The sequence below is a fragment of the Epargyreus clarus genome, unplaced genomic scaffold (genome assembly GCF_041222505.1).
Source record: "Epargyreus clarus isolate Ecla_fem2 unplaced genomic scaffold, WU_Ecla_fem_2.2 ptg000018l, whole genome shotgun sequence".
NCBI classification, from domain to species: Eukaryota; Metazoa; Arthropoda; class Insecta; order Lepidoptera; family Hesperiidae; genus Epargyreus; species Epargyreus clarus.
Genome location: NW_027332226.1, coordinates 4,052,436 through 4,076,690, shown reverse-complemented (window position 1 = coordinate 4,076,690; position 24,255 = coordinate 4,052,436). Strand labels below are relative to the sequence as shown.

Below are 24,255 nucleotides of genomic sequence, written 5' to 3'. Positions count from 1 at the left end.
ACATTTGATTCCAAGTTTTAATTGGCAGTGATTTACTGCCTCGCATTATCTTTGATCGTTGCAGACCGAAACAGTTTTCGTTACGTTAATATGGTTTTAAATTATGGTGAGGGACGCGTCTACTTAGGTTCGCGGATTTAAATACAATGCGCTGTGGGAACGGATTGCTCATATATTTTAATGAGTTTGGGATCCATGAATTCGAGCGAGTTATTTCGGAACGATCTAATTTCCTTTTACCGTGAAATCGTACTTTCGTGAGGATAAATCGCTGAGCGCTGATAGAGATGAATATTTTCCGTGTTAACAGTATTCTGGTCTTTAATGGTTTAGGCTCGTGGGTGTATAAAAGGAAATTAGGTTTTGCTGGTTTAAATGGTATGACTGAAACCTTTTTGAATGATTTTTCTCTTTCAAATTGAGCGAGGATCTTTCCTAATAACAGGGGAGATTTAAATTATATTGTTAATCTTTTTAAACTAACATGTGGTGTTCCCACTTAGTCCTCAGTGGAAGGAATGCAACTGTAGTCAATTTGTAGTAGATGATCAAATCCAATGATTTTTTTTTAAAGACAAGCTTTCATTACTTCTTAATAAATAAGGACTAAAAAGTTAAAAATAATTTAAACCCGATGTATTAAGAATTAGCGTATTTATATGACACACATTTTTTTATAAATAAAAGCGAGTTTCGTAAGGATAAACCGCTGAGCGCTGATAGAGATGAATATTTTCCGTGTTCACAGTATTCTGGTCTTTAATTATTTAGGCTCGTGTGTGTATGAAAGGAAATTAGGTCTTGCTATTGTAAATGGTATGACTGAAACTTTTTTAGGATTCCGTAAACAAAGGGTAAAAATGGAACCCTATTCCTAAGACTCCTCTATCTGTCCGTCTGGCCGTCTGTCCGTCTGTCACAGGGCTCTATCTCCTAAACCGTAATGGATAGACACTTGTTTTTTATAGAGCATGTATAAAAGTGGCCGCTATAACAATAAATACTAAAAATATTAAAAAAAAATGAAAAACAATGGGGGTCGGCATACAAGAAACCACTATATCTCGACGTTTTTCGCTTTATATATTCAACCGTAATAGGTAGTCAGTTCAAATTTTCCCAATCCATTTACTTCAGTGGCTACTATAAATATTTACGTTGATCATTGTTATCAAGTTTATAATATTGTATTATCAATCAATTTAGATCTCTCAGTCTATTGTTTATTATAATAATGTATTTGTAATGGAAGAGTGGGACTGCTTGTCACAAGTATACATTTATTTATGCTTACAAAGTAGCTTCTATGAATGTTTAAAACTAATGTTATCATTATTAAATAAACATTTCATTTTATTTCATTTCATTTCACTATAAATGTCAGTGCAATAAATGAACTGATAAAAGAGACAAAGGGGATATATTTAAAAAATGGCCAGGAGCATAAATTTGAACATTTTATTATGAATAAAAAATAGGTCATTCCTCTTTATGATGTACCCCACCTTTTAAAAGGTCCTCGCAACAATTTAATTTACGAAACTATGAGATACATTGATTATGATGATAAAAATAATGAAAAAATCGTGAAAATCGTGAGGTACTCCCATACCTACAAAAATTATACATTGCTGATAAATCCTTCGGCGAATTAAGGTCCACTTACCATCAGGTGGACCTGATGGTAAGTGGTTACTGCCGCCCATGGACATCTGTAATCAACCCCAAATAGGATTAGATTCCTACCTGAGGACGGCCACAGATGCGCCGCTACCCCTGAGGACTAAGCTGGAACGCCACTGAAAAGTCTGTCTCCCTTACCACACCCTTCAAAACGGAACACAGCAGCGCCTAACACTGTTGTTATTAAGTAGAAATAGGTGTGGCGGTGGTGCTGCCGGAGTCGAAACACAAAGGGCTCTACCACCTTCAATATACCTTCAATGTACATATTGTTACCCACGTAAGTTGTATAACATCAACTCTAAAGGAGCGTGATTCAAAGATTTACATTGTCACAAAAATTACCTTTAATTTTTATATCTTTCTGGTTTTTTTTTACGTAAACATAGTTCTAATTTTGTATCAAAATTCAGAAAGATAAAAGTATAAAGTCTATGTGAATCTCTGGAGCAGAGTCATTTACAGTTCGTGTTTTAAAGATACAACGTATATATACCTAATTTTAATATATATAATGAATAAAGAATATAGGTATCTATAGGTATGTATGTAACCCATGAGTAGTTCTGGGGCAGACCACTAGGGCGCTTTAGCTATGACCAAAAATACGTAGAGTCGGCTCTATATACCCTGTATATAATAATACTCTATGTCGCTAACTAACATGTGGTGTTCCCACTTAGTCTTCAGTGGAAGCAATCCAACTCACTTTCAATCTCAATAGTCACTTTCCAGTAGAACATAGTTTTATTTGTAGTAGAGAAAAAGACGAACTTAATCGATTTTCATATTTAAATCAAGTCATAAATAAGCAGTGAGCGTACCAAACCCTAGCTTAACATGTGACCATTATTACACACTTCGCAGAGACCCAACGTAAGTGCTTCGTTTATCTCGGCTTAGTACTATGATGTGATTAAATCTACGTCACTTACAAATTTAATGTTATTAATAAAGAAGGTGGTAAAACCCTCTGTGATTCGACTCCAGCGGCGCCACCGCCACAATTTTTGCCTAATAACAGCCGCGTTAAACGCTGCTGTGTTCTGGTTTGAAGGGTGTGGCAAGGGTGGATATACTTATCCGAAACATTCAAGCTTTAAGGATTACTTAGCACTTGTGGACGACCACAGGTAGAAATCTAATCTTATGTGGGGTTGATTACAGACGTCCATGGGCGGCAATAGCTACTTACCATCAGGTGAACTGCAGGCTCGTCTGCTACTCTTATATTATAAAAAATTCTATTATTCCATACATAGCTATGTTCTGCTTTGAAGGGTGTGAAAAGGGTGATATACTTATCCGAAACATTCTACCTTACTTCTCAGCACTTGTGGACGACCTCAGGTAGAAATATAATATTATTTGGGATTGATTACAGATGTCCATGGGGTCCATGGTCCATGCAATAGCTATTTACGATCAGGTGGAGTGCATGCTGGTCTGCTACTCTTATATTCTAAAAAAAATCTATTATTCCATAATAAATCAGCTAGTTTAGTACGCTTAATAGGGGCAAATGTAAAAGTTTAACAAGTACACGCTAGTACTGAAGCTCGTAAGTAAAACTTTAGAAAATAATTGGTCCTTTGCGAGTCTTGCGTAGAAAATATTATTCTATTCTTTGTGGCACTTTAAAGATTTTTATTTAAGTTTTTTAGCAAATAATGAGTGGGACTGCGTAATTTTGAAAACTTTTAAAATCAAGAGTTCCACAGTTAACGAATGTTCAACCCATCGAATAGTCGATTCCTGAATATTCTTTATCATGCTAAAAAATTACAACAAAAATAATTATCGTATACGTTTTTCCTGCGTGATTATAATACACAATTCTATAATAACACAAGATTATTTTTTTTGTTGAAGACTGGAAAAAATGGAAAAAGTAGGCTATTGTGAGCGACAAATATACATGAAAATGATAATAAAAATAATAGACTTTGAACACCCACATACTTCCGACTTCCTTATAAGGTCTTGTATAAGGTCTTCATTGTGCAGTCCCTGTAACACAGCTCAAAGTTTAGACGTGACTAAGTAGGCACTTGCAAGAACATTTCAGTAAAACAACACATTATTTATAGGATTTTCCGAAAATACTCGTCTTTGTCAAAGATCAACTAAGTTCCGTAAGTTTTAAGCAAGGTGGGAGAAAATCTACTCAACCTGTGGATACGTAAAATAATTATATTTTCAAAACGTGGTGAAACCCTTCGTGGTTTGATAGCGGCAATACCACAATCAAATCTTCATTCCTTATGTGAGCGGTAGTCAGCGCCGATTGGTTTATTGCAAATTTTAACAGACAGCAGTAATCTTTGGGTTGACTTTATCCTTATTGTTATACTATATTGTATAAAAAAATGATACTTGCTTCTTTTTTATCATCCCGCCTTATATTCCCGCCAATTATTTTTAAAATTTGATTCCAGAAATCTTGGTAACATAGTCTTAGGTTTAACGCTGTTAAGTCTAACGTATCACCCAATTACCGCCCACTCCTTCGCAAGGGCATCGTTACGAACACTCCGTTTAATCCGGCTTAACGCTATGACGTGACTAAGTCTGACATCAATGGGGTGGAGGAATCTATGCAACTAAATATGATTATTTTTGTCGTAACTGATATAGTAGGTTACTGCTGATTTAAATATATTGCAGTATACAATGTTGCAATATCAACTCGAGATTGTTAATGTTCAATATAGACATCTTTTAAACTCTGGAACGGTATGGATGTCTAGAAAAGCATCCGAATTAAAAGGGGGGTAAAACCTATCAATAATTTATAATAGTTATATAAGTATATGGAGGTAATAGTTATATAATAATTGTTATTTCATTTAATTCGTGATACCTATCGCCATAATTTTAACGTTTTTGTTATTGTTATGTTGTTATTGTTTTTTAAACAATTACCAGCCCACTCCTTCGCGAGGATTAACACTATGGTGTGACTAAGTTTCACATCAATGGGGAGCAAATATTGAAGTATTTATTAGGATAATATTTATACCCTAACTAATATTGTACACTTTAATCAATTGCGATAGCACTATAAATACAATGGGACGGTATTAAAAGTTTAATTTCAAATGCAAATATTCATAAAATTACGGATCGGAATGACTCGTTCACCTTTTCGAGTGTCCCAGTGAACAGATTGATTAAAAAAATAGTATTTACTTGACAAAATTTGTTATAACCATTATAATTCTTCAGTTTATTAGATAAGACATGGTAAACTAGTCTTAAGTTTAATTCTGTTAAATTGAATGATAGCATCACTCAATTACCGCCCACTCCGTAAGGGACTGTTTCGAACGATTCGTTTAATCCGGCTTATTGCTATGATGTGACTAAGTTTGACATCGATAGAGGCGGAAAAATTGAAATACCTCGATAAGTAGATTTATATTTATGTAATAAAAATAGTGAATTACGTTCTTTGTCTTGGTTTTATGTTATGTGACAAAAATAAGTTAACAAAAGGACAATATTAAAAGATTATATAGTGCCTCGATGTTTCAGTACGCCTGAGCAGATAAGCTTATGTTCCTTACACAGCCATTGTCCTGGACTAAGAATTAGATGACTTAGTTAAAATTCTACGTAAGTGTTCTACTACTAACTACACTTTTAAAATCAGAAAATAAAGAGTAGCCCTTGATACTGTTGTTATGAGCAGAGAGAAACCACTAAGCTTACTAACTTGTGATTTAGCAAATAAATTAATATGGCTTAAAAATTACACCTTTAAGTAAACGCCGATATATTGTCTCTATTTATCTTTACTTCGGATTAAAATTGAATTTTCAAATTAAGAATCCAAAATTCTGTAACATTGATTTATAATGTTTTTGGACAAAGTTAACCATGAAACAATTTACAAAATTGTTCAATAAGACACCGGTAAAATTATAAAAGGTTTCATTAGTACCGGGTCTTTGGTCCACAAATTATTTGTTATAACAAGTTACAAGTGACAGCGTAGCTGTAACCAAACCTTATTCCACTAAATTACCAGGCTTTCCAATACCCAAGTTCGGAGCACCAATTAAGGCAATTCCTAACCAAATTGAGCACTCAAACCCTTTTCAGGCTAGAACAAAAATACGTAATTAACCGAAAATACTGTTATTTTATTCACGTACAAGTGACATCAAATGAAGTCTGTAAGGAAGATTGATTGCGGGCTACGATTCATTAATTTGTCGTTGTAATTATGTTTTGGCCAATATTTATCGTTGCGAGTTATATTTAGTCGTTATGAGCGATTTGTTTTACTACCAACAAGACCTTGAGACAGGTCTTTTTAATAATTTACTTGTTAATTGACATTCATTATATGAGAACCACTTTTATTATTATATCTTAATTCTAAACGAAAACTGGTACGTTTATAACTTATATGGTCTTTAATATGAATTATAAAAAATACAATTAATCAATTATTTTAATGTATACTGATCTTTTGAGTTTATTAACAAAATCCATCTTCTTAACCAATTAATAAGTGTACGTCACCCCCACAATCAAGACGAATCCAACGACACCTTGTTGCGACACCATGTACATCATGCGCGCATGTACATCATGCCCCCATGCATGCGCATCATGCGTGCATGTACACACATCATGCGCTAATTCCCTCCGCAATCGAATAAAAAGAAGGATTTTTGGCATGAGACCACATGAGAAATACAAATAAGAACTATAAACTTGTCGTACCTTTTACACACGTGGAGTGAAACAAGTCGGTACCCAACGTTTTTGCTCGTAAAGAGAAAATGTTTAGGTCTCTGCTTCTATAAATAAATTACACCTTTCAGTAGGAATTTTGTTCAAGTATTCGTTTGGTAAGCCGTTTGGTAAATATGAGCAATAATATTGAATCATTAATAACTCATGTGATATTACGTGCAAAAAATAAACGTTACGTTGGTTATGTGGCTTACATTCTATTTTGATAATATAAACCTGTGCTTAGTCCCGTGGGCGTGGATTCCACAAACATAAATATGTTCCTGAACAACCAGACCTAGAATATAATTTTAAATTTATAATTCATAATTTTGAATTTAGATACTTGTTAGGCCGGAGGTCACAATCGAAACACTCATCGTGTGAGATCGAAATAGCATTGCGTGTTGTAAGTAGCTAAATGTATCGTTGTCAAATTTTTACTGTCTACAGACTGGGCACAGGACTTCGTTTCAAGTAATAGGGTCCACCGCGCTGGCCAAATACGTATTAGTAGACATCACATGGCTTTGAAAACTTAAAAATAATCTCAAGCGTGTTGATTTCCTAGCGATGTTTCCTTTACCGCTAAAGCAGTGATGATGAATTTCTAATATGTCCATACGCATTTTGGAAAATCAGTGATGTATGAGCCTGGTATTTGCATTTTGGATTCTGCGGTTAAGAGGCAGAATTACACCAGATTATAACTGCTTTTAGGCTATCACTTTCTAACAAATGTATCCATTTACTAAAAAATAAAAATAATTATTAGTGACGCAACTTTAATGGCGCTCGTAAAAAACTCATTACCCTGATAACCGAGCGAGCTTTAATGGAAACTTTTAAGCTCTTTGTTCACTAATCACTTCTATTAAAATAACAGAAAGTCCAGTACACACTCAGCTTTGTTGTGAAAACCCCGTAAATGATTGTACTTCAATAGAATTACGTTTAAGCATCTTTTTTAATTAAACTTGGTAATGGCTCTTTGAATGCTCTTTTTGAGTATCTAAACGTTTTTATTTATGAAAAGAGCTAGACAGCTTGATAAAATTCAAAGAGTTATATGGCGGCTTCCCACAGCCCGTAAATCTATGGATTTATGCGCGGATTGCGGATTGCTATGGACCGCCCTAAGGCTCTTCCAATGTTTTTGACATTCATATTGTCGTTCTAAAATGTGAAGTGAAAGGACGTCGCAAAACTATTTTTTTGTTCGACTCCGGCGGCTCCACGCCGCACCTATTTCCGCTAGATAACAGCAGTGTTAAACATTCCCTAGACATACTTGAGGCGGTCTATGTTCGTCCTCATGGATATGATCTCATCTAATGGCGACCTCAGGTAGGACCCTAGTATTTTCTGTGGTTTATTACTGTCTATGCGCGTTTATCCTTAATATCAGGACCTTTAGAACCCATCATTAACTGTTCTTTGTATGGTTGCAGCACGCTTATCGAAAGTGTCAGTAAATTAAGTGAGTTTTCAAATAATTTTGATTGATCGAAAAGAAAGTTACGAACATTAAATACAAAACCATTTTTGGTTACGTTTTTTACCACATTTTGTTCCAACATACGTCATTATTCTACTCTACTATACTCATAGATATGTTATCCTACTGACGTACTAAAATATATCTATGACTATACTTGTTCCATTTTAATGACATACTTTGTTATACTGTGTACTGCCGACAAACTGGCCTACAGTTTGGCAGATTTCAAATTATGTTTATTTTGTAAGTCTTCTTTATTAAATAAATGAAAAAAAAAACTATTTTATGGAGTAAAGGTTTGCTGTGAAAATGTACGGATTATAGAAACGAAAGAAAGAATAGAGTAATGTAATTATAGTGTTATACTGAATAGAAAAATATCTTATCTAGGCGCTTGTTCGACTCGAGATTAGACTATTCAACCTTTTGCTATTTTTATTAGGTCCTAAAAACCAACTTCTGGCAAGAGGCCAATTGATATTTATTTCGACTAAAGCGTTGCTTAAGAGAAACATTTCTCTCAATTTCAACCCCGTAGCGGAGTTAGAACAAGGTACGATTATATTAAAAGGTGTCTTCTATTTGTACAACTGCAATAGCTCCAGGCAACTAAATGTTCTTGACGTTCATTTTATAGTTAAAACGAGCTGATTCATGCCGGATACGCCAGATTTTTGTACGGTTACGATTTGGTACGGTGTCAGATTTATTAAATAGGATTAAACAAACAAACGCTTTCTACACTCACAGAGAGAATTACAAAAACACCCAGACCCAGAAACAGAAATCTAAATTCATCATTTAAATTTCTGTCTGGCCGGGGATCGAACCCGGGACCCTCTGCGCGTCACACCGGTATGGTAACCGCTCCGCCACGCGGGTCGTCAATTAGGGTTATGTACATATAATGGGTCACTAATGTGTTGCTGTTAAAGACACTACCTATATGTAAGACCGGAGATGGGGAGGAAATGTGTCATTTACGAGTTATTGCCAATTGGGAATTAGTCGTCTTGAAACATTATGTCAAACGGCAATCAATCCGAGCATTTTTCTATGAAAGTTTTGACAATGACCGGTCTATAAGGCCTATATATTATTGTAAACTGTTTCTATCCAGGAAAAAAAGAAGGAACTTCCATCCTTACCAAACTCTTCAAATAAAAACACAACAAAGTTTTTAATAGCTGTTAATACAATAATGGTGGCAGTAGCGACTTTACAGTCAAACCACGAAGGTACCTTGGAAAACAGTAGAAATCATAAGAGATTAAACATTATTTGTTCAGCAATGAAATCCAAATGTCGGAGTTAATGTGACTCGGCTTTGTCTACAAAGGAGTGGCGCAAACAAGATGATTAAATTAGTGGAACACTGAACAGCTTAACTATTTGGAACACTTCAGTCACGATATTGTATCGAAATAATAATATTTACTAAGCTAAATTACTATTAAGTGTTAAGACTGATTTTAATAAAGTCGTTTTAAGTAAATATTAAGACATGTGCAATTTAGGTATATTATTAGGTAGGTAAGGTTTTGTTACCCCCTTTGGGGTTTGACTCCGGCGGCACCAACACCACAGATATTTCTGCGTAATATCAGCAGAATTAAGCGATGCTGTGTTCCGGTTTGAAGGGTGTGGTAAGGGAGACATACTTTTGTAAGGCGTTCCAACTTAGTCTTCAAAGATAGTGGCGCATCTGCGGACGACCTCAGATAGGAATATCTAATCTTATCTGGAGTTGTTTACATATGGCCTTGGGCGGCAGTACTTACCACTTACCATCAGGTGGACTGCAAACTAGTCTGCAACTCCTATACTGTAAAAAAATGTTTGACGATGATCAAGCTCATATACACATATGATATTATATTCCAATATGATATTCTGAAGCTGAAAAAAATTGTTAGTAAAATACATAAAGGAGGTCTACTTAAAATAAGGGCCTACTTAAACTGGCACAGATAATGAACAATTTTATTAACAATTGTATCCAGGACAAAGGAGAGAAACATTTAAATAAAATTTAAATATTTGTATACTTACTTCCAAAGAAACTAGGGCGATGAAACTTCCATGAAGTGTCGCTTACTGCCGCGGAAAGGGGTATTGACTTAATTTGCTTTACTTTGCCAAAAAAGTTACAGGTTGTTCTTCAAAGGTGGGTGACCTATTTCAGCTTTGTAGCAGAATAAAAAAAACCTTTTTATAATTTGGAATGTATTCTGTAGGTAATTTTATATATAAGTATCTTGCAACATGCGAAAAATCAAAATACGGTATCATTTATGAGACTTTCTTTCGCTGTAGAAACATAAGAGGTGTCTGAAGTTGATAGAACCCTTTTTGGTTGGACTCCCGTGGTACCACCGCCACACCTATTTCTGCCTTATCACATCAATGCTAAGCGTTACTGTGTTGGTTTGAGGGGTGTGGTAAATAAAACATACTTTTCCGAAGCATTCCAGCTTGGTCCTCAGGGGTAGCGACGCATCTGTGACCGATCTTAAGTAGGAATTTAATCTTATCTGGGATTGATCACAGATGTCCGTGGGCGAAAGTAGTCACTTATCATTAGGTGGACTGCAGGCACGTCTACATCCCTTATAATATAAAAAATGGTTTTACAATTTCTATGTAATCCAAAGCCCAAGTAAAGAGAGAATCACAGTACATTTAGGCTTTAAATTTCCGTCATTAAGAACGTGGTCATGAGATTGAAGTTAATAAACAAAAGGGTGCGACTTTATATTAAGGCTGTGCCGTTAATTGAAGTGTTTTGAACTTCACTCATTTGAGGCTAAACTGGCGCGAAGACTGCCGAAGTTTTCACATGACGTGTGTTGGTAACCTGAGTTGTTCCCTAAGCTGTTCTTTGTATGAGATATTCTGTTTTGTAAAAGCTGTTTAAAGTTAGAATAGGATAAAACTACTTCGCAACAAGCCACGACAAATGTACATGTGCTTTTAGAATGTTAAGTGTGCGCTTTCTTCCTATATAGGACAATTCTTAGATTAAGACGCTTTCTACACTCACAGCCCCGCTCTAGGATTTGCTGTGTCGTGGATGCCATGGACACACATAAAGGCGAGTACAGTAGTACAGCGAGTAACGAATTTTTTACGGAATTTTATTTTTTAAAACATGACACTTTTAGTCGAAAAATAAATATAGGTATGTGAAGGAAAAGATAATATCGTCTTGAAAATTTAATATTTTTTCTTTGCAACTACCATACATATCCGTGCCAAAGTCGTTGTCTCATCAATTGTTTTAAAGTATTAAGAATCTAATTCCAAGCATTTCTTGGCAACTTCCTTGATTCCCTTGCATGGTCCGTCTTCGTTAAATTCAGGACAACCCTGCAAAAAATATTTGAATAAGCTTTAAATATTCAACCTTATACATCTACAGTGGTATTTTAACATTTACAACAGCCTAGTAGCTAAGAAAGTCGGCCTCTTCATCGAGAGGTCCGAGATTTAAATCCCAAGTACGCATTTCTGTAAACTTCACTTCTTTAAACGAGGAAATCGCGAGGAAACCTGCATACCTGAGAAATCTTAAAAAAATAGTTTTCAAAGGTATGTGAAGTGTACTAATTTGCATTTGGCCAGCTAGGTGGACTATGGCCTACTCCTTCTCATTTTGAGAGGAGACCCGCGCCCAGTAGCGGGACGGTAATAGGTTTGTGATGATCATGGTATAATCATTGGTATTACGAGATCGATATGAGCGACGACGCCCGATAGTATAAGCGTTGCGAGGCATGGCTGGACATGGATCTAGTCTCAGTATGAAGGAGGTTTAGGTCATAGTCCAGGGCGGGCTAAGTGCGTGCTGGTAAATTTAACATATCTTTGAAAACTTTTTTAAAAAAGTCTCATGCATATGGCTTAACTTACGATGTTTTCATTCAAAGTTTCTTTTCAAAAAAGTGATTCTAATATGCACATAGAATTAGGTTCTATTCTCGGACCTCCAGAATGAGATACCGATTTATAAACCACTACTCTATCACTACTCTTTTTAAATTTAAATGAATGTTTAAGCTTTATCTTATTCGCTGCTACTCCTGAGCGTTTAGTGCTTAAGAAAGTATGTTTACTACTCTTGGTTACATTAGAAAGGTATACTTAGTACCGACTGAACCGAAGTGCAGTAAAATTAAGCATTTGTGGCCTACCGCAAGGTTTCAATTCTATTTGGGGATCCGCACAGATATCCAGAGGTGTATATCCACTTTCCATCAGGTAAATTGAATGCTCGTTTACTATTTCAACTTCATTAACAACGCATTCGTTCATTTCAAACAAAAAATCACGACTATACAGTGTTATCAATTACCAACCCTAATTGATAACACAGTGATTTTGATTTTGATGATTTTGAGATTAACAGATGGTTTTTTGGTTGGTTTGGGTTAATTAATTATTTCTGAAAAATATCGATTCTTCAATCGCTTTGAATTGAAGTGTGATAAATCGATTCACAAAAACGTCGAGGCCTAAATAATCGATCCTCCAAAAATCGATGTACGGTCTATTCAGGCGTGTATCTAGCGTAAACGAAGAAGTTCGTCAGGAAACAATCACTGAAATATGTATCCGAATGCAAAAAATCAAAGAATTGATTTTTTGGCTCTAAACATCGATTCTCAGATTAATCGATATCAGATCGCCATCCCTCTTACCAATGTAACAACTATTTTACAATTTAACTTACCCACTTATGTTGCCAACGGATACAATTAGCCAACTTGCGTAAACTACAATCATCAGGTTCGCCGTACTTTTCGAAGTCCCCTTCGATACACTTCTTCTTTATGGCCTCGACTACATCTTTATTATCTGACATTGCTTCATCCAAATGTTTTTGTAGGACTTCCATTTTTATAGTTCCATCAGCCGAAGCAAATCCTTTTTTAGTTGCGAAGCAAATGTCCCGTTCACACTGCAAAATATACAATAATTAAAGTTTTCCTATTGCGTATATTATACTATATTACTATATTTACCCGACTGCCAAGGAAGGGTTATGTTTTTCGCGCGTATCTTGTATGTTTGTCTTTCTTTATTTGATCCGATCTTACAAACGGCTGGGTACATTTCGACAGTTAAGGTGTCATTATATTCGTCTCAATGACCCGAGTGTCCTTAGATAGGTGTTAGAAAAAAAAAATCAAAAGGGCGAATTTTTGGCGGGAAATAGTGACACATTTAAAAAAAGAAGTTAACGGAACCTATCGAGTGGGGTATCAAATGAAAGTAAATTAAACGTAGATTATAAAAACATATTTGTATATATATAAAACAGCAAGATGACTGACTGACAGACTAATTAAATGACTTTTTCAGTTTTTAAAAATCTAACTACAGCCAAAACCGCTCAACTTAGAGTTCTGAAATTTTGCACAAAGGTTCACTATATAGCGTAAATAAGTACTAAGAAAGGTCTTTTGGAAATTCTACCCCTAAGAGGGTAAAAAAGGGGAAAACGGTTTTTTTGAAATCCTTTAATTTTGAAGCAACTGCTACAAAATTTTGTATTTGGCTTTCTGGATAGGAACAAGGACACGTCTGTTTATCCCCATCCGAAAAATTAAACCCGTAGAGGGTAAAATAAGGGTTAAAAGTTCATTTAAACAATCGTCAATTTTGAAGCAAACACTATGAAATTTTGTATTTAGCTTGTTGGATAAAAATAATGAAATTCTATCCAATACGAGGTAGAATAATGACCGGAACTTTGAATTACTGAAGTTATATATTTTATGGAGCGTAAATGGTGGATTGTTTTTGCGAAATAGTAACACGTTTTAAAAAAAAGATAACTAAACCTATCGAGTAGGATATCAAAATAAAGGAACTTAAAAGAGATTACACATACGTTATATAATATATACATATGTATAACTTATCGAGATGACTGTCTGACTAAATGAGTAGTGTTGCTGTGATAAAGATGCAAAGAGAAACCGCTGAACTTAACAGTGCTGGAATTTTAATCATAGGTTCTTTATATAGCGTAAATGAGCGCTACGAGGACAAAATAGGATAATATTGTTAGAACATATTTTGTTTTTGAAGCAGATACCTACTATGAAACTTTGTATTTGGCTTTCTGGATTAAAATAATAAAACGCCTATTTCTCCGTTTTTGGAAATTCTACTTCAGCTTTTATAGTGCAGTCGGGTTTTTTGATTTTTTAATTAATTACTTGTTTTGTAAATTTTGTTGGAAAAGTGTTTTAGCCTCACATAATATTGAAAACACGATATGCCTAACTTGTCTTCAACCTACAATAATTATTGGCTACACGTAAGAAGTGTCTTATTTAGGTATAAATATTTATAGGAAGCAGCGATCAGTAAACATAAAATCCGTGCTTATCAGTATTTGTATCCGGGCTACGGTGTTTCACTCTGCAAATTCAGCTCGTTTCATTTGATAAGTCCGCCGTTGTAAATACTATACTGTGAAGCAGGAGAATATAATAACATGGAAATGCTTTTCAAACAAATGGGGTCTTTCATATTCATAGGGTTTCTTGTAATAAATAAATAATGTAGGCGCTGTTGTGTTCCGGTTTGAAGGGTGTGGTGAGGGAGACAGACTTTTCCGAGGAGTTCCAGCTTAGTCTTCAGGGGTAGCGGCGCATCTGTGGCCGACCTCAGGTAGGAATACCTAATCCTATCTGGGGTTGATTACAGATGTCCATGGGCGGCAGTAGCCACTTACCATCAGGTGGACTGCATGCTCGTCTGCTACTCTTATATTATAAAAAAAATCTCGTGACACAATGTTAGTTACCGTACTCCTCCGAAACGGCTTTACCGATTTTCACCAAATTTTATATGCATATTCAGTAGGTCTGAGAATCGGCTACTATCTATTTTTCATACCTCTAAGTGATAAGGGTTGTTCACCCTTAACTTTTTTTATTTATATGGCAAGACAACGTTTACCGGGTCAGCTAGTAAAATATATAATGTAATTATAAATAATGTAATACACCAGATACATAAAACTTAAAAAAATAGATCAAAGCTTTTCCCAACCTTTACCTGGGGTAGTAACTATTTATTAATCTGTGACCTGGGCCACAGAATTATAAAATATCCTGTAATGAAACAGGGGAACATCGAGCTGACATCACATCCTAGTAACCACACTTCAATTTTGATTTAACTTTAGGTTAACACTGTTAAAAAAATCTCGTAAAATATTTTTACCGTATTGTATTGTTTATTTACTTTACTGTATTGTATCGGAACGAATCGGATCGGATCCGAATGAGAAGATAAAAATCAACATTTGATTTCATTAAACCAGACATTGCTAAATTTCGATCTTTAGGTAATGGAAAAATTGGATGAATTGATTATTAAAAATGGGCGTTAATCGTATTTTATCGCATTGTATTGTATACGTACGGAGCCAGGTTCACTTGGTATCAGCATGCACTCCTTAAAAGTATCGTCATCCATTGGATGTTTATTCTTAAAAGTCTTGCAACATTGGGGCTGAAAGAAATAATATTCATAACTGAGAACACGTATTATAAATAGTTCTCTAATATTCATTTCATTCATTTTCATAAAAACAAAATATTTTTTTAGGTCTCAGAATTCGCTTAACGTAAGAGGATTGGAAAGAATAATTCTATAAAATGGACCATTATCAATGACACTATTAATGATAGCTATGTATGTATTCATAATATAAATAACAAAGGTAATGTTTTATAACATTATATTAATGAAATAAAAAATATATTTTTACGAATGTTTTAATATGTAGTACTTACCGGATATATCATAGGTTGTATGCAATCCTTAATATTATCCGGAATGTCGGCCTGAAAATAAAATCAGTTCATACATTTTTATATTTATTTTACTAATTTATGTTAAGCAATCGCTGCCGCGTGTAGAGATCTGTAATAAATTCTTAGCAGAATTGGACTCCTGTAAATCGAGCTGTGTCCATAGGCGCGAATAGACGTCTACCTTCCAATAGACTGAATACTCTCTCGTTACAATTATATTATAAAAAAAATCTCATTCTCGACATCGAAAACCGTTATACCGATTATTCCATGCAGATTTTTTAGACTTAAATACCTAAGAACAGTAAGAGAATCCAAATAAGTACCCGTAACTCTCACAATACAATTACATCGCACCCAACGAATTACCTTCGTAATCTAGATTAAAGATCGTTGAATACGCTCACAGGCGATCGCTAAAACCAATTAATTAGTTCATTTAAGGACTCACGTTTGCATAATTACTTCCTGCATTATGAATAGAACGATCGGCGTTTGAATAATTGATTCGCACATGAAATTCATAGTTATCGTGTTAAATCTGAAGCCTGTTAAATGCTTATATTTGTGCTGTACAAATAGGAACATGAAATGAAATGACTTTATTGTTATTGCAAGTATTATTTACGTAATGTAATTTAAAGATATGGAAAGGATATTAATAAAATAGATTAACAAACAGTGTCATTCACTGCATTAAACGGAATGCAAAGTAACTATACAAATATTAAAAATAAAAATAATAAGTAACTCTGGGATAACTATACGATAAAAAAAAAAATATACAACTATTATGATGCGTTATGTACCACCAACTACAATTTCTTTACATGGTCACACTGGCCCAAAAATTCAAACTTATAACACCTTTTTTGCGCCGGGAATTAATAACGTCCCACTTTTTGCGCCGGCGGTTAATAACACCCCTTTTTTGCGTCAAGGATTAATAAAAGGCTTACCGACACCGTCAAAGCGAGAGCGAGGAATACCACGAAGCGATACATAGCGCAGACCTCATAACCACTGTGGTTCGTACGAATGTGCATTATTTTATATGGAAATTTGCAATTACATTTTAATTTAGGGACGGCGGAGCGTAAAATTGTGGCGTTTATTTAAAAATGACGAGTCGAGCTCTGTATTATTTATTTTGCGGAGCGGTTTAAATTATTTGATGAGGTAACATACGGGCTGTATTACGCCACGTACGCGTTGAACTTTATAATTATTATAGAATAGTATAGTATTTTGTGTAATTTAATTTAAGTATCTATACTGATAATTCAGAATTGTATGTTTTATTGGATACGTGATTTACATCACATCACCTCACAGCGTATATAATTATGGTATTGCGTTTCTGGGAAATTTGTTAAATAATTCATTGTATACAATTCCAAAAATCATACGACTTTCAGTACATGGTACTAATTGATCTATAACATACTGCCATTTCTATATGTGAATCTATTAATCGAGCTTAATATAGCCATTCTAATGTACATATTTATTAGAAAGTCCCGTTCAAATTCAGCAGCCATTACTTTGATTATCCTGTACGGATAGACAAACAAAAAGTGTCCAAATAGGCTAAGAATTCACAGATTTATTCATAAAAATCTCAGGCGTTTTTGAGCATTTTATTGTATCGTATGTTTCCATAATTATACGCAGAACTGCGCTGTGTAGGGGAGTTCCACGCAATTGTCTAATTATCTTCGCTGGCAAGGTGTAAATGTGTGCTAGAGTTATTTATTATTGTAATTATTTTAATACAAATATCGAGTCACATTAATTAGAAACAAAGTTAATTTAGCCCAGATAATGAAAATATACATCTAGGTTTATTTAAGCACAGCACTGGGACATTAATGGGATAAGCTTAAGCATAATCCCTGTAATCTTTTTATGGGCCTCTATTAATCATGGGTTTTTCCTTACAAATATGGGAAGCCTGGACACACAATTACTTCATCACCACATATCATCACACTCTAATGCGGATGAGATGCATGCATCATGATGAATTTTCTAAAGTTAATTATTTTGTTATAGTGATTCCTTTCTATTCAAAGACATTGAACTATATAGTAGCAAAACACCTGATATTTAAAGAAAAAGTGTCACATATAGATGTTACTAATTGGTAATAAGTAAGTTTGAAACGTATGCCAACTGTTAAATTTTTTTTTATTGATTTTTATATTTATCAATGGCCACGCTATATGTTTGATTAATACTTGGAGGTAATTTGACTGTCTTTCTACTACTGCCGTAATATGTGTCGTAAGAAGGGATATATAAAATGTCCGGTAGATTAAATATAAAACATAAATGATGATAATTACAATTATTGAAAACCTTTGAAATGATCTACAAGTAAAGTATAAGTGGTAAAACAAAATATTAAAATAAGTAACTAGTCTGAAACTTAGTTTTACAGTGTAAGAAAATATGTTCCCTGTAGAACCATTCAGCTAGTATATGATGATAGAACATGATTGGAATAAATTTAGTCTGTAGCGCCGTTTATAGTATCTTTGGGTAACTCGATTCGGTCGTAAATTTTTAGCACCGCTAAGAATTACAAAGAACCATTCTTAGGAACAGATTGTATATAAAATTCAGTTGTAAAATCGAAAATATAATGTACGTATTAAAAAGAACTCTTGAAACTCACAGATAAAAAAGTTGTAAGAAAAATACACATCACATTGTATATTCATGGAAACTCCACGGAATATTGAATATGAAATAATAAATTAATATTATTGTAATGTCAATGAAAAGGAACGTGTACGAATTTGCGGTTTGCGGTTATTCCGGTTCAATATTCTATGTAAATAATGAAAGTTTATTTTAAAATGTTTTTTCCTAAAGTTAGAAACTGTTCAGGTCTTTTCAAGTCATGGTCATTGATCAATGCTGCAAATGGGCATTTGCTCAACTTGAGGCCAGCCGCAAACTTCTAAGATTATGATAAATTATGGGTAACTTATAGAAATCAGAATGCCAGATCTAGCATTAATTCTTGCATTGGACAGTTCATCACACACATACACAAGTGTTCAGATTTAAATAGATATCTTAATTAATATTAACCAGAACTCTTCGGAACCCGGTTTCCTAACCACTACGCAATGCACACCGCAATTTGCGTATTTAAAATGTTTTTATGCCAAAAATTAGATGAAAAGATAATGAAATTGGTCTTCTCGTAATAAAGCAATACATAAATTAAAAGAAATGAATTTCGGAGGGTGAAATCCAATATCGTTGACGAGTGGATGATAGATGGAACACATTAGCGACAAAGGCCGGATGAAATACGCCCAAACGTAGAATTTGAAATTTTATCCCCACGTCCGTATATCATTTTCAAAAAAGTTCAAACAAATCCATTCACAGTTTCTGTCGCAAAAAGTAAGTTTTATTTATTGCGTGATATTTCTTGTGTGGTGTTTTTATTTTTTTAAGCAGGAGGTATAAATATTTCTCGAGTTAAAATGTATTGTTGGCTGAAATTCTTGTTAAAAGAAGCAAAATTATGATTGAAAACGTTTATATATTGGTGTTCTTAAAATAATGTGATCAAAAATTTTAGTTACAATTACCAACACCGCTCTGTTTTTTATTTTTTATGTACGAGAAGGTATGTGTTTTTATATTTTCCTTCAGACTTATAAAACCTCTAAAGGTAAATCACGGACGTTATTTTGTATGAGGAAAGGACGAGGTTAATTCTTTTAGTGGGAAATTAAAAGGTTTCCGCGTGGAAAATTTTATTCATGGAATCTTTTTCAACTTACAGTAAAAAGTCAAAATTATTCATTTCTCGTCCTCGTTCAGATTAAAAATGAAATTGTAGCATTTCAAAGTCACATTTTATATATATTTTATATATTTGTATCACGTGTTTAATTTAATTTTTTATACATACATATTACATATATTTTTCTTATTTTTCTTTGGGCGTATTAAGATGTAATCTTTAAATATTGGATAAGTTATTGATATGACTGAGAGATGACACTTAAGACACGAATTCATAATAATAAGATATATTTACATAGTAATTGAGATTTAAACTTTTATTTCATTTCTAAACAAAGATACACATGTTCATGTTCTTTTATTATTTTCTATTTGAAAAAAAAAAGAAACATTATAAAAGTCGCAAATTTGACATAAACTACATAGTTAGTTGCCCGTGTTACCTTTGTGTTAGCCCGTGTACATTTCATTGCAGCTAAATGAATAGCATTTTCCAGCTTCAAATGTTAACAAATCCAGTTCAATTTGGCTGCCTCGGCAAACTATACACCACGGAACGGACGAGCTAATCAAACCGTTACATCGGCAGTGGCTGTTGCGAGACAGCCGTCGACAGGTTAATTACAAGCGATAGAGTTAGGTAGGCAGACTTGTTTTTAAAACTTACTACTAGTATGCGTGTAATATTTTATTGTTACTAGTCCTGGATAATTATAGTCCTGGTTAATATAAATTGAGTGCTACCTGAAATCAGTTACGCCTTTGACTATACTTTTGAGGTTCTCTTGTAAACGTTTCAATTGACAATATAGTCACTAAGTTGTTGCCATAAGGCAAAAATATTAGGTGCTGTCGTAGGCAAAGAACAAAAGTTTCTACGATATTTAAATATAATTAACTGTTGGTAATAACTGGAAGATTAATTAATTACGGTACGGATAGTCATCATCATCATCTACTTATATATTATTATCTACACTTATATTATAAAGAGGAAAACTTTGTTTGTTTGTTTGGTTTTAATGAATAGGCTCAAAAACTACTGGACTGGACCGATTTTAAAAATTCTTTCACCATTCGAAAGCTACATTATCCACGAGTAACATAAATAGATTTTGAGGCGGTACAAAGTTTGCCGGGTCAGCTTGTTATAAATATAGCTGAAAATTATATATTATTACTTAATAAATATAGCAGAAAACTTATAGGCAAATCTGTTTCCTACCAAACTCTCACGTTCACCAAGCAAATTCTATTTCAAACTCTAGTATTATTTTCGTTTACGTAAAGTTCGGGATGGATAGGTGAAAATTATCCGAGCGTCGACAGCTTAATTACAAGGCAAAGAGCTGCCGCCCGACCTGCGGCGCCCGCGCGCCTATTTCTATGCTAATGTGGCCATTGCGTGTACTGCTCGGTTAGAAATAAACTAAATTTTATCAAGGTTTCAGGCGAAAAATGCACTTAAAAGTGATACTGTCTATAGACCTTACGATTTTATCTATTCGCCCTGAATTGGACAGGGGTGTGACCAGAAGACAGGCACAAAATATTGACCAGAAATTAAAATCCTCGATTTTTTTAATCATGAAGTATTCATGATTAAAAAAAATAAAAGACTTAACAATGAGGAGACAAGGAACCAGCAGGAATTATGTGTTTATATGACAGATGCATTGATATAAATTATACATAAATACATTTTAATTTTTAAATCTAAAAGACACTAAATTTTACACCAAGAAGATTCTATATAAGGTAATATAAAAAATATATAAAGCTGATAAAGCTAAAACAAAGCTAAACAGGTTAAAGCTCATAGCCAATAGTTTAGTAAAAAGTAGCTCGTCAAAGCTCAGATATAAAATTTGTGATTTGTAGGAGTAAAATGCTGCCTACATAAAGTTATATATTGCCCAGGTGTCGACTGATCGGGAACAAGGCCCAGAGTTCAAGGTCAGATTTTAGCACGAGTTCTTTTATTTCTATGGTGCCATAATTTTAGAGGTATTTTTATTCGTTACTTACCTAAACGTATGGCGGTAAATTTAATTGCCATGGAAACTACAATTTATGTATCCAACAAAACTTAATCATTTACAAGTAGGTACAACATATTATTTTATTCAACACTTGTTGTAGGTATATTTTACCTTCATTTTAAAATTATACCACATTATTTAGAAATAATAGCTTTATTTACACTGAAGGTGTTTTGTGTGGTTAGGTTAAAATGATTTTGGCCTTGACAGCGTACATATAATTACAAGCTCACGAGCTCACGAGCTCACGAGTACCTATTTCTATGCTAATGCCGTGTTAGCTTGGTTAGACGTAAATTTAAACTGTTTAAAAGAACTTTTTGGGTAGATGGTATCTCACTTATTTACACCTTAACCGGCATTTACACAAGTACCTACTTATTTAAACGTAACATCAGTTGGTCATTAGCATATATTGGTGGCATAAATAAATTGCAGCACACCACAACCATATCAGCCTAATACAGTGTTAAGCACTGCTGTTCCGGTTTGAAGTAAGGGAGACAAACTTTTCTAAGGCAATCCAAATTAGTCCTCAGGAGTAGCAGCGCACCTGTGGCCGATTTCAGATGGGAATGTAGTCTTGGCTGGGGTTCAGGTGGACTGCATGCTCGTCTGCTTTCAGTTAATTATAACATACAAATTGATGAAATTACTACTATTATGATTTTTTTACTTACAACTCAGTAAAAATATTAATAGTAACGTATTATAATTATATTCAGAGAAGTAAAATCATTGAACTACAAAGTATTATGAAAAGAATTCATAAATAATGTATTAAACATCTTTGTGTTCATACAATAATAACAATCCCTTATTAGTGTAAATAGTATTACTAACAATTGTTATAAATATTGAACGCAAATACGAATTTGTAAGAAAAACACACGCGAACCTCAAGCTTAAGTAAAATAAGCACCAGACGATAATATATCAACTAATATTTGACACGACTGTTACATACATTACGTTTCTAAGACGTAGCTAAGCAAGGGTGAGGCAATATTGACAGAAGGGAATGTGGAAAGTAAATACCAGAGAAGTGTTTGCGCAGAAATTGTGGGTTATCTTCGCGTATGTTTCCACCTGAGAACCCAGTATTACGAAACGTAACATAGAAAGTGTTCTTGCTGAATAAAAATATTTTACCCGGAATATCAATACTGGTAAATATTAATAGAATATGTCAAATCGGTTATCGGTTATTATCGGATGTTTTCGGACTTGTAAAGCGCTTTTGTCATAACATCAAAAGTACCATATCAATACAGAGCTGTTACAACACCTATTCTTATAGATGTCATATAATATTGAAATGGATTTAAAAGCACATTGCACTATTTTTATATTAATGCACAATGGAGCAGCGTGAAAGGGTAAAATATTTTTAAATTACTTCAAAATGAAATTCACACTTATGATAAATCTATAGGCATAAATCTAAGCGGTATCCCAAAAATCCAATCCACTTTGCCAAATTATATCTATAATTCGAAACAAATTAAAATCTGCCTAAGCCCGCCATATTCAATTGAGCGTATAATCGAAATAAAACCCCCATTTTAATATTACACTTGGAATCACAAAATAATCACGTCGAAATAAGAACAGAATTTACTTTGACTTTTCATGACCACTCTTGCTAAAATATGTTCGGGTGCCAAAATGAGCGCACTTTTGGCTGCTTATTAACTGTTTCGTTTAAAAATTAATTGGCAACTTCTCTTGAAATCCAATTCGCTTCGTAGTTTGCCAAGGCGCCGGCCCTAAATTCCACCATAAATCAGCCGTTACGATAAATCAAGAAACTTGTATACGAGTACGAACGGAAACTTCAAGTCGGACTCGTTTTAATAAAATCGTTCATCCGTGCCTGGCTTCACTCGTATCTTTATGAAACATAAATATTAAGTTAAAGAATAAAAACAACTGACTGCTTAAAAATATAGCCTATGTCACAGTAAATTAAATGACACCTCATATTTTAAAATCCGTCAACCTGTTTGAGCTGTATATACATACAAAAGTACATATGCTTGAAAATCATTATCTTCCGCAACCGTACAATGTATTCTATGTTATAATACTATGTAAAATTAAAATTAGAGCTGTCCAATCAATTTGGTTTAGTAGTTTTTAGGGAGTTGCAATCACGTACAAACTTGAAAAATAATACGTAAGCGGTTGTTAATAATATGTTTTAGTTTTATAAAATTAAATTAAGGAAAGTATTATTTAAATCTTAATAACCTTTCTTTGGCCTTTTTAGAAAATACAAACAGACATCAATTGTATTATTCCTTAGTAAATTTAAGTTTAGAAGTTAGTACATTTATCTTAAGACGATAGAAATAAAGTTAATGACGATTTATGTGAACAGTTGTTTTTGAACATATTTTAACATCAGTAGTAGGTACATTAATAAACTGCAATTAAATTAGCGCATTTGTAAATAGTTTAAGTAGAACTATGTTCTTAAGTTAAATGCCATTTTCTAAAAAAGATACATGAAGTATGTCTTCAAATTATTAATTTAATAAAATGGGAATGACATTATAGGACTGATATTTGAAAAACAATAATATGAATATAAAAAGTTCAAATAATAGTTAATGTTTAAAATATTTCCAAACAAAGATCCTACCTACAAACGAATTTAACGTAA

General features: G+C 33.7%; 1 protein-coding gene across 1 annotated transcript; it reads right to left on the bottom strand.

Annotated features, from left to right (window-relative positions):
- Positions 1–11,136: 11,136 nt before the first annotated feature.
- On the bottom strand, positions 11,137–16,859 carry LOC140749821 (uncharacterized). Its single transcript, XM_073083013.1, has 5 exons — positions 16,731–16,859; positions 15,751–15,801; positions 15,377–15,466; positions 12,666–12,893; positions 11,137–11,302 (listed from the first exon to the last, which is right to left on the bottom strand). The coding sequence occupies exons 1-5, from the start codon at positions 16,815–16,817 to the stop codon at positions 11,222–11,224; spliced, it is 537 nt and encodes a 178-aa protein (XP_072939114.1). The 5' UTR covers positions 16,818–16,859; the 3' UTR covers positions 11,137–11,221.
- Positions 16,860–24,255: the final 7,396 nt, after the last annotated feature.

Bases quoted from the DNA above. Each gene is read 5' to 3' on its own strand.
- LOC140749821 (XM_073083013.1), bottom strand. From the start codon at position 16,817: ATGCACATTCGTACGAACCACAGTGGTTATGAGGTCTGCGCTATGTAT. The intron at 15,802-16,730 runs GTAAGCCTTTTA...TTTTATTTTCAG, and splicing joins CTCTCGCTTTGACGGTGTCG to GCCGACATTCCGGATAATAT. The intron at 11,303-12,665 runs GTAAGTTAAATT...TATTTTTTGCAG, and splicing joins TCCGTTGGCAACATAAGTGG to GGTTGTCCTGAATTTAACGA.